This window comes from Aethalodelphis obliquidens, unplaced genomic scaffold, assembly GCF_003676395.1.
Source record: "Aethalodelphis obliquidens isolate GAN/ISIS:26980383/991018 unplaced genomic scaffold, ASM367639v1 scaffold69, whole genome shotgun sequence".
NCBI lineage: Eukaryota > Metazoa > Chordata > Mammalia > Artiodactyla > Delphinidae > Aethalodelphis > Aethalodelphis obliquidens.
This window is the reverse complement of record NW_020838013.1, coordinates 2,510,028-2,519,834: the sequence shown is the minus strand read 5'-3', so window position 1 is coordinate 2,519,834 and position 9,807 is coordinate 2,510,028. Positions and strand designations below refer to the sequence as shown.

At 60.4% G+C, this 9,807-nt stretch overlaps 1 protein-coding gene and 1 long non-coding RNA gene across 10 annotated transcripts in view; one reads left to right on the top strand and one right to left on the bottom strand.

The window, feature by feature from the left end:
- Positions 1-262: 262 nt before the first annotated feature.
- Positions 263-9,807, top strand: part of RASGRP2 (RAS guanyl releasing protein 2) — a 15,609-nt gene continuing 6,064 nt past the window's right edge. The window contains exons 1-11 of one of the 9 annotated variants that reach the window (XM_027089977.1): positions 263-281; positions 2,879-3,019; positions 3,746-3,768; positions 4,314-4,376; positions 4,704-4,835; positions 5,603-5,753; positions 5,952-6,125; positions 6,285-6,401; positions 8,147-8,428; positions 9,398-9,475; positions 9,682-9,804. In XM_027089977.1, the coding sequence (XP_026945778.1) occupies positions 5,667-5,753; positions 5,952-6,125; positions 6,285-6,401; positions 8,147-8,428; positions 9,398-9,475; positions 9,682-9,804 (861 nt within the window). In that variant the 5' untranslated portion in view covers positions 263-281; positions 2,879-3,019; positions 3,746-3,768; ... (1 more) ...; positions 4,704-4,835; positions 5,603-5,666. Of the gene's footprint in view, positions 282-707; positions 816-898; positions 1,022-1,627; positions 1,777-2,878; positions 3,020-3,665; positions 3,769-4,313; positions 4,377-4,703; positions 4,836-5,602; positions 5,754-5,951; positions 6,126-6,284; positions 6,402-8,146; positions 8,429-9,397; positions 9,476-9,681; positions 9,805-9,807 lie in introns of those variants that run through there. The other 8 variants (XM_027089975.1, XM_027089976.1, XM_027089979.1 and 5 more) reach the window with 8 other exon arrangements.
- The window catches only part of LOC113611263 (uncharacterized), a 25,569-nt gene continuing 20,761 nt past the window's right edge, over positions 5,000-9,807 (bottom strand). The window contains exon 3 of the long non-coding RNA XR_003429384.1: positions 5,000-5,299. This is a non-coding gene — a long non-coding RNA (uncharacterized LOC113611263). The remainder of the gene's footprint in view (positions 5,300-9,807) is intronic.

Sequence of the window (9,807 nt, the reverse complement as noted above, 5' to 3'; positions counted from 1 at the left end):
GAGCCTGAACAGCCGGAAACGGTTACCGGCTCCCCTAGGCCCGGCTTGTGGGGACCCCAACCGCCTGCGGCTTCCCCTCCCAAGTTCCTCTCTGCCGGGGGGTGGGGGGGGGCGTTGGCCAGGCCTCCAGGCTCCAGTTTTCTAGCTGCGGAGAACCCACCCGTCGCTTGCAGCTGCCCCTTTTCATCTGGCCTCATGGGGAGCCAGGCTTCCGGGGCCCCAGTCCCTCCTGTGTGAACTGGAGCTCCCTCTATCCCCAGACCTCGAGGCCCCTTCTCCAGGTAGCCGCGTTTTCATTCCTCCCTCCCCACAAGCCCCTCTCCCCCAAGTGTTCCCACCTTGTCCTAGCCCCTCCCCCAGGCTATCACAAGGACCCGCCGCGCCCACGCCCCAGATCTCTACCCAACCTGTGCCCCCCGCTGCCCGCAGGAAGACGCCCGGCCCCAGGCCGGGTTAGCCCCGTGGGAACGGTTTGTCTCGAAAACAGGAACCCGGGCCGGGGGCTGGGCGGGGCGCCCCTTCCCCACCGCAGTCTGCTTCCTGCCCCTCCCGGCTTCCTCTGCCCCACACCAGGCTGGGCGGGGGGCAGGGGGGTGTCTGTGATGGGGGGAGAGGACCGGTGGTTTAGTTCCCCCCTTCCATGTCCCGTGCGGCCTGACCTCCCCTCACCCACCCTCGGCGCGGCCCGTGGCGCAGCCCCCCCCGCCCGCGGCCCTCGTCTCCCGGGCGGCGCGGCAGGGCAGGGGTTAAGCTGCCGCAGGGACCGCCGCGTGCGGGGCGAGAGGGAGCCCCCGATGGGGGAGGCGCAGCCGCCGGTGCGGAGCCCGGCGCAGGGGCGGGAGGGGAGGGGAGGGGAGGGGAGAGGAGGGGGCGGCCGCGGCGCGGGGGCGGGGCGGCGGGGAGCGGGGCCGCGGCGCGGAGAGCGGGCGGGAGCCGCAGCCGCAGCGAGGTCGGCGGGCGGGAGAGCACGGAGGTGGCGCCAGTCGGGCCGGGTGCGGGCTTCTTGCCGCGGGTCCCAAGTGTGAGTGAATGAGCGCGGGGCGGGGGGGTGCTCAGGGCAGAGGAGGCCCGGCCCCTAGGGGGCCCTTGAGGGCGGCGCAGACGGGCTGGGGGCGGCGGGTGGGTTGGTGGGTGGGGAATCTGCGGCCCGGGTCAGGGCTTAGGAGGGACCTGCCGAGAGACCCGAAGCTCCCTGGACAAGCGCGGGAGGGGGCGGCAAACGGGGCGCACCCGGCTCTTCCTAGCCACGTCTCAGCGGGACCTTCCCCGGCGAAGCCCCCATTTGACAGATGAGAAAATTGAGGCTTCGAGAGACCAAGTGACTCTCAAGGTCACACAGCGAGGAAGCGGGAGAGCCGGGGGGTGATGACTCTGGGTGGCTCCTAGGAAAAGTCTACCAGAGAACTCCATAGAGGAGCCCCCCGCTCCCCCCCCCCGCAGCCCGGGGGAGTATGTGTAGGGGCGGGGTACCTTCTGTGGGGCAAGGCTTTGCCAGCGTCCGTGGGTACGGGATGTCAGGTCGCTGGGGCCGCAGGGCTGGCCCTAGATCGCAGATGAAGGGGGCGGGGGCGGAATGGGCGTGTGTGCATACCCACTGGGTGTGTGCATGTGTGGGAGAGTGTACATGCGTGTAGGTGCACTGCCTTGCGCGTGTGCACACGTGTGCGGATGTCGCGCTGCTGTGGCCGCGGAACTCCAGGCTGGCCTGGCTCTAGTGAGCAGCAGGGCCGGAAGCCGGCCGCTCCAACGGGTTTGCATTCTGGGGTAGAGAGCTGGGTATGTGTGTCCGAGGTTTCCTTCGTTCAGGTGTGCGAGGTCTGTGGGTGCCATTGTGTGTGAGAGAGAGAGTATGGGAGGTAATTGCCTGAGGCTCGGCTTCTTGGGAGCCTCAGGCATTCTTGCACCCCGATGTGGGTCCCTGGTCTCGGGTGTGGAATGAGTGTCTCTGCATGGGTGCGTATATTCCCGCCAGTGACTGGAGCTGCTGGTGGAGTCGTACAGGCACTCTCCACCCCGCACGGTGCTAGCGCCCCCTTCTGGGCACCCTGCTCTGTGCTCGAGTGTGGACGGCCTGTGTGTGCACTCAGTTCGACTGTGCAGTATGGGGACCTGCGTCAGGGTCTGGGGATGAAGATAGCCTGCGGAAGGTCTGAGCCGGGACCCTTGGGGCCTTCACGGAGGAGGTGGCTTGGGAGCGCGCGGTTCCCAGGCTCAGGCTTCCCGCTGACGCCTCCGGGCCGCAGTGGGCTCCCCGCTCCGCCCTCTCCCCCCCCCCCCCCCCCGCCCCAGGAATGTTCCTCTCCGCTCCAGCCCGCCTCCCCAATGGCAGGCCCCTGGGGGCTGCCACAGCCCCGCCTTCCTTTCCGGGGAGCCCAGGAGGGGGCGACGCGGGCAGGACGCCTGGGTTCCTCCCCCCTCTCATCCCAGGGAGAAATTCCTCCGAGGTCCCCTCAGGCTCTGGGTTCCCAAAATAACCCTGCGGGGGAAGGGAGGCTGTGAAGGGAGGGAAGCGGGAGGGGCGCAGAACTGAGCTGCGGGGTGCTGCAGGTGCCTCTGGGGAGAGGACGTGAGGAGAAGAGGTCCTGCGGGGAGGGGGGCTGGGACACTAACCAGCCCCCCGAGTTCTGGCTCGTCCCTATCCCCGGGGAGTCCCTCAGCCCTCCCACGACTCCAAGGGTGGGCCGGAAGCTTCTTGGTCAGTTCGTTTCCCAACTGGTGGGTTGCAACATCCCGGGCCAGTTAACCCCAGGAGTGGCCGCGGCGGACGACTCCGCCCCTGCCCAGCAGGGGGCGTGCCTGCCCCGCCCCGTTTCTTTCCGCGGGGCCGCGCCCCTGGCCCGCGCCTCCGCTGACTCCGGCTCTGTCTCTCCCGGGACAGGGGTCAGGTCCGAGCCCCGTGGAGGCTCTCGGAGCGCAGCTTGGCCCAGCCTACCCGCGCCGGAGGCCATGGCGGGCACCCTGGACCTGGACAAGGGCTGCACGGTGGAGGAGCTGCTCCGTGGTTGCATTGAAGCCTTCGGTGAGTGGCACGGGAGGACACGCCCAGCCTGAGACCAGCCGGGAGCCTGAACCCTGACCCCTGCCTCCCAGGGCAGACCTCTGCCCAACTCGCATCCTGCAGCCTCTTTGGCGAAAGTCTCCTCTTCATCCCGGGGTAGAGAGATCCACACGGTGCAGAAAGAGAAAAGGTTTCCCTTCCCTAGTATACCAGCGTTGAAGGGAGGAGCGACGGGGTCCCCAGACTCTGACCCACGAGGACCGTTATCTGTCTCCCCGGGGGATCCGGAGGAACTCGCTGTTGCGGCCTGGAAGCTGTTTCCGGCTGATGGGGGGTGGCTTATCTGGTGAAGGGGTGCCCCTTCCCCAGGCACTCAGGAAATGACCTCTGGATTCTTGACCCCGCGGAACCCGTCTCCTTCCGCCCCAGCTGGTTCCCCTCCAGACTACAGGCCCGACTCAGACGCTCCTCTCCTCTAGTTCCTCGGATCCTGCCTTATCCCTCTTCCACCCTACCTTTACTTTATAATCTGCCTCCTGGTTTCGGAGCCCCGGGAAAGCCGGAGGCGGCCGGGAGCCAGAAACCCGGCAGGCTGCGGGGTAGGGTTTAGGGACCGAAGCTGCGGGACGTAGGGTCAACCCGCTTCTCCTTGACCCCTCGGAGTTAGATGACTCCGGGAAGGTGCGGGACCCGCAGCTGGTGCGCATGTTCCTCATGATGCACCCCTGGTACATCCCTTCCTCTCAGCTGGCGGCAAAACTGCTGTACGTATATCCTTCGCCGGCCTCGCCAAGGGCCCTGCAGTCCTCATCCATAAGGGAGCCCCGCTGCCCAGCGGGGGCAGAGGATGGGCTTCGCTCCTAGAGCGTGGGCCACTCCCACATCACAGAATTCAGGATTGGCCCAGGCTGCAGCTAGGGCCTAAGCTCCACCCCTTTCCTCCCCTTAGACCTAAGGCCCCGTCCCCGGGTCTCTCCCCAGCCTAGGCCTTGCTCTGTCCTCCCCACAGCCTAGGACCTGTTCCTACTCCCAGCGCAGGTCCTGCCTCTTGCTTCTCTCCCAGAACCCAGGTCCTGCTCTCAGCCTCTCCCAGAATCTGGCCCCCATTCCATCCAGGCACCCTCCCAAAGCTCACACCTCACCTCTGCTTTCAGCCCCTTTCCAGAGCTTGGGCCCTGCCCGCCCCAGACCCCACCCCTAGAATTTCTCCTAGAACCAGGCCCTGCCCTCAGCCTCCCCCAAGAACTTGGGTTCCCTCCCCCGCCTCCTGTTCTCGAGTAAGTCTCCATGCTTGCTTTCCTTAACTCTGCTTCACCTACCAACAATCCCGGAAGGACGACTCCAGTTCGCTTCAGGTGAAAACATGCCATCTGGTCAGGTGAGTCTTCCTCTTGGGGCTCTGTCCCCTCCTCTCCTCCCTTATCTCAGGCTTCAGACTGGCCTGAAGGAGTGGAAATAGCTCGTTCTGGAAGCTGGTCATGTGGGTTTGAACCTGGCTCTGTCCATGGTGGTTGTGCTGCCGCAGGCTTGCCCCTTCCTGGTCCTGGCCCGGTCCCTGTTTTCTGATCTGCCCAGTGCGGGTAGGGAAGGAAAGAGCTGGGCAAGGGGAACCACAGTTCGAGGCTCTTTCCCCCTCTCTGGGGAACTACAGTCCTAGGGGATGGTGGGGGAAGGGCTGCCTTGGGTGACTCTGAACCTCCACCAGGTACTGGATCTCAGCATTCCCAGCAGAGTTTGATTTGAATCCTGAGCTCGCTGAGCAGATCAAGGAGCTGAAGGCTCTGCTAGACCAAGAAGGGAACCGCCGGCACAGCAGCCTCATCAACATCGAGAGCGTGTGCGTGGGGGGAGCTCGGAGGGCTGGGCAGGGCACTCAGCATCCTACACCATCTGCACTTAATAAATGTTTGTCGAATTGAATGGGTGAGGGTCATGTCACTCTTGCTTAAAAACCTTCTATGGCTTCCTATCGTCTTCAAAATGCCTCGGCTGGGGATTAAGGCCTTTCATAGTCTCAGGCCAGCTTGGCATTCCTGCCTCATCTTCCACAGCCCACCACCCCATACCAGGCACCTCATACTGCAGCTGCACGGGTCCACTCACCATTCTGCAGCTCCTGCATCCTTTCCCACCATGGCACTTTGCTCATGTCCCCTTGCCTCCTCCTCCGTGTTATCAAAACTTGGCACAAGTGTGGAGGTCTTTGGGCAGAGGTCTGCACGAAGTGTCATGGAGGAACAGAGGCAGGAACGACAAATTCTGCCCTGAAAGAGTCCACAGACACTCCACACTTGTGCTACGCTATTTCGTGATTGTTTGTTTCTGTGTCTGTCTCCCTCAGTAGACTGTGAGCTCCTCGGGGGCAGGAACCGTGTCTTGCTCATCTCTGTACCCCCAGCGCCTAGCACAGTGCCTGGCACAGAGTAGGTCTTCCATAAATCTGTGTTGAGTGTGTGATGAGGGGGAGATTGCAGGAGGTGCTGGGACTGGGGACATTCGTGCTCTGCACAGTGTCTCGCGGTCAGCGTGAGTGGCATGAGTGTAGGGCCATGAGGGGTGGGGCATCTCTAGCAAAGGACTCACTGCCCCGCCCCACTCCCCCAGCCCCACCTACAAGTGGAATCGGCAGGTGACCCAGAGGAACCCTGTGGAACAGAAAAAGCGCAAGATGTCCCTGTTGTTTGACCACCTGGACCCCATGGAGCTGGCAGCACATCTCACCTACTTGGAATATTGCTCCTTTTGCAAGATCCTGGTGCGGCCCAATGGCCTTCAGTCAGGGAGCGGGTGTGGGCTGGGGAGGGGGTGCCAGGAGGGGCAGGGTCTCTGGGATAGGTGGGGTCACAGGGTGGGTCTGGGGTTTCAATGTAACCACCAAAGGGCCACTGGAGGATGAGGAGCGGCCATTGGTGAGGGGAGGGGCCCCAGGGTGCTGAGGCCACTGTGCCTGCAGTTCCAGGACTATCACAGTTTTGTGACTCACGGCTGCACCGTGGACAACCCTGTCCTGGAGCGATTCATCTCCCTCTTCAACAGTGTCTCGCAGTGGGTGCAACTCATGATTCTCAGCAAGCCCACAGCCCCGCAGCGGGCCCTGGTCATCACACACTTCGTCCACGTTGCAGAGGTGCCTGCTCCTCCCCTTCCCCCCAACCTCCCAAATTGCCAGTAGGGCTGAGTCCCTCCTTTCCCCTAACCCACTGCCAGGTCTTCTCCAGAAAAGCTGAGCCAAATTCTGGGCCCACTCAGTGACTCACTGCCTCATCTCTCTCCATTTATTCCCCAGAAACTCCTGGAGCTGCAGAATTTCAACACGCTGATGGCGGTGGTCGGGGGCCTGAGCCACAGCTCCATCTCCCGCCTCAAGGAGACCCACAGCCACGTGAGCCCAGAGACCATCAAGGTGCTTGAGACTCGGGGGGTCAGGGGAATGGCCTGGTCAGCCTTCCCAGGGCTGGCCTCGCTGAGAACTCCCAGCAGTGCTGGGGGCTGGGCACTCCCTCTTCATTTGATAAATGAGGAAACTGAGTCTGGGGGTTAAATCCTTTTCCAGTTGCACAGTGAAAGCAGCAGAGTGGAGTCTCACAGGTCTGCCGAACTTCAAAGCTCGTGCTTTACTCTTCCCCTGCTTATTTTATTTTATTTTATTTTATTTGGTCGTGCCGCACACATGTGGGATCTTAGTTCCCTGACCAGGGATCAAACCCGTGCCCCCTGCAGTGGAAGCACCGAGTCTTAACCACGGGACCACCAGGGAAGTCCCTATTTTATTTTAAAAAACATAACTGGTGACATACATATAGAAAAGTCTATAGAACATAGGTACAGTTAAAAAAAATTAGAAAACGCCTGTGTAACTACCACTCAGGTCAAGAAGTAGAACACTGCCAGCCCCCGAAGCTCGCAGCACCTTAGCGCATAACTCCGTCCTCATCAGAGGCAAACAATGTCATAACATTCCTAAGGATGATGACCTTGCTTTTCTTTCTTTCTTTTTAAAAATTTTTATTTATTTATTCATTTATTTTGGCCATACTGCGCGGCATGTGGGATCTTAGTCCCCAAACCCGTGCTCCCTGCAGTGAAAGCTCAGAACCCTAACCACTGGACCACCAGGGAATTCCTGACCTTGTTTTTCTTGATAGCTTTACCACCTGTGCATGCATCCCAAAAGCATGTGCGTTTCTTGTTGCCTGTTTTTGAACCTCCTATGAATGGAATCGTGTTGTATATGTGATTTTACTCCTTGCTTCTTTCATTCTTACATTCTGTTATGTGGAGCAATTGTTCATTCACTTCCGTTACCGTATAATGTTTTAGTCCACCCCGATTTGTGTATCTCCTCTACTATTGAACATTTGGGGTTTTTCCAGTTTGGGCTGTTACGAATGATACCACTAAGAATATTCTTCGAAATCATCGTCCTGTGCTGCTCTGCCTCCCTGATCCTCAGTTTCCTCTCCTGTGAAATGGTTTTTTAAAAAATTATTTATTTATTTATTTTCTTTGTGTTTTTGGCTGTGTCGGGTCTTAGCTGCGGCACGTGGGGTCTTCATTGAAGCTTGCGGGATCTTTTGTTGCGACGTGGGCTCTTCACTGTGGCGTGCGGGCTTCTCTCTAGTTGTGGCGCACAGGTTCCAGAGTGCTGGGCTCTGTAGTTTGCGGCACGCAGGCTCTCTTGTTGAGGCACGCGAGCTCAGTAGTTGCGGCACGGGGGCCTAGATGCCTCGCGGCATGTGGGATCTTAGCTCCCTGACCAAGGATCAAACCCGTGTCCCCTGCATTGGAAGGCGGGTTCTTTACCACTGGACCACCAGGGAAGTCCCCTCTTCTGTTAAATGTTGATGATAATCTGTGCCCAGGCCTGGTGTAGAGGTGTGGTATTTGGTAGTGGGTGTCCCTTTGAACTCGTGACCTATGAATTCTGATTCCCAGGGGCTAAGGGAGCCAGTGTTGGGGGATAGTGAGGGAGGCTTTTGACCTTTCACCCATCCCTGACCCTGACTCCACATCCTCTCCCACATTTCCAGGGCTGGGCAGGGGAAGGAGAGCTGAGCTTGAGATATGTGATGTGTACGTGATGTGTGTGTGTGTGTGTGTGTGTGTGTGTGTGTGTGTGTGTGTGACCCTCTGCCCTTTGTCCCCCAGCTCTGGGAAGGTCTGACAGAACTAGTGACGGCCACTGGCAACTATGGCAACTACCGGCGCCGGCTGGCAGCCTGCGTGGGTTTCCGCTTCCCCATCTTGGGTGTGCACCTCAAGGACCTGGTGGCCCTGCAGCTGGCGCTGCCTGACTGGCTGGACCCCACCCGGACCCGACTTAATGGGGCCAAGATGAAGCAGCTCTTCAGCATCCTGGAGGAGCTGGCCATGGTGACCAGCCTTCAGCCCCCAGTGCAAGCCAACCCCGACCTGCTGAGCCTGCTGACGGTGAGGGGCCAGGCAGCAGGGTCGACAGCTGCACCTGGTCCTGCAGGCTCGGCCTTGGGTTCTCAGTTATGATCGAAGAACTGACACCCAGCCTGGGCCCCAAGGCTGGGGTGAACTTGGAGAAGGGTTCTAGGCTCCAGATGGGGCTGTGGGCCCCTGAGGCTAGCATGTGGACTTGAGGCTGGGCCTGGGCCCTGGGTTGAGTTCCTAGCAGTGGGCTGTGTTCAAGGTTTGGGGTCAGACTCTGGATTCTGGGTGTAGGGGTGGCTTTTATTTTATTTTTTTAATTTTTAGTTTTTGGCTGTGCTTCGTGGCTTGTGGGATCTTAGTTCCCTGACCAGGGATGGAACCCGCACCCTCGGCAGTGAGAGGGCCGAGTCCTAACCCCGGACCACCAGGGAGTTCCCCAGGGGCGGCTTTTAAACATGGCCCTGAGCTCTGAGTTTCTGGGCTTGGTCTTGGACTTGGTTTTGAGCCCTAGCGTAGGAGTTGGGTTCTAGTCCAGATCTGGACTAGGTTCTGATCGTTGGGCTGGGGCTTAGGTTTTAAGGCTTGGTGTGAAGTCTTACCTGTTTCTAGGTTCCGGACTGAGATGGGGATTGGAATCTGAGCTGGAGTCTGGTGGCTGGGCGGGGTTAATCTGAGCTGGAGTCTGGTGGCTGGGCGGGGTTCTATGTTGGCGGGAATCTCAGAGCTCTCAGCTGGGTTGCGACCTGGAGTCTCGGCTGAGATCTTGACAGTGCCTTGTGTTCAAGGTTTGGGGCCGAGATACAGGTTCTGGTCTGTGTGCTAGGCTGGCGTGTGGTTGCTGGGATGTGTTCTAAGCTGGCCTTCGTCCTGAGTCTAGCTTCTGGGCCAGGCTCGGGGCTGGGCTGCGACCTCTAGGTGGACCTGTGGGTCTGAGTTCTGGGCAGTGGGCTCCTGAGAGCAGCGGAGGCCAGTGGGCGTGATCAGACCTGTATGTCCCAGGTGTCTCTGGATCAGTATCAGACAGAGGATGAGCTCTACCAGCTGTCCCTGCAGCGGGAACCGCGCTCCAAGTCCTCGGTGAGGGACGGAATCGCTGCTTACCCACTCGGCCCATCCTCTTCCTCCCCCACCTCTGCCCTCCTGGGAGTTCCAAGATTAGAGGCTACCTCACCCATCCTGCTCGTCGGGCAGGCTTCCTTGTCCCCAGGGCTTGCCCTCTCTCCTCCACTGGGCCCTGGGCTTCCTCACCTCTGGCCCTCTCTCAGCCTCGACCATTCCCACAGCCAACCAGCCCCACCAGCTGCACGCCACCTCCCCGGCCCCCGGTGCTGGAGGAGTGGACCTCAGCGGCCAAACCCAAGCTGGATCAGGCACTCATGGTGGAGCACATTGAGAAGATGGTGGAGGTG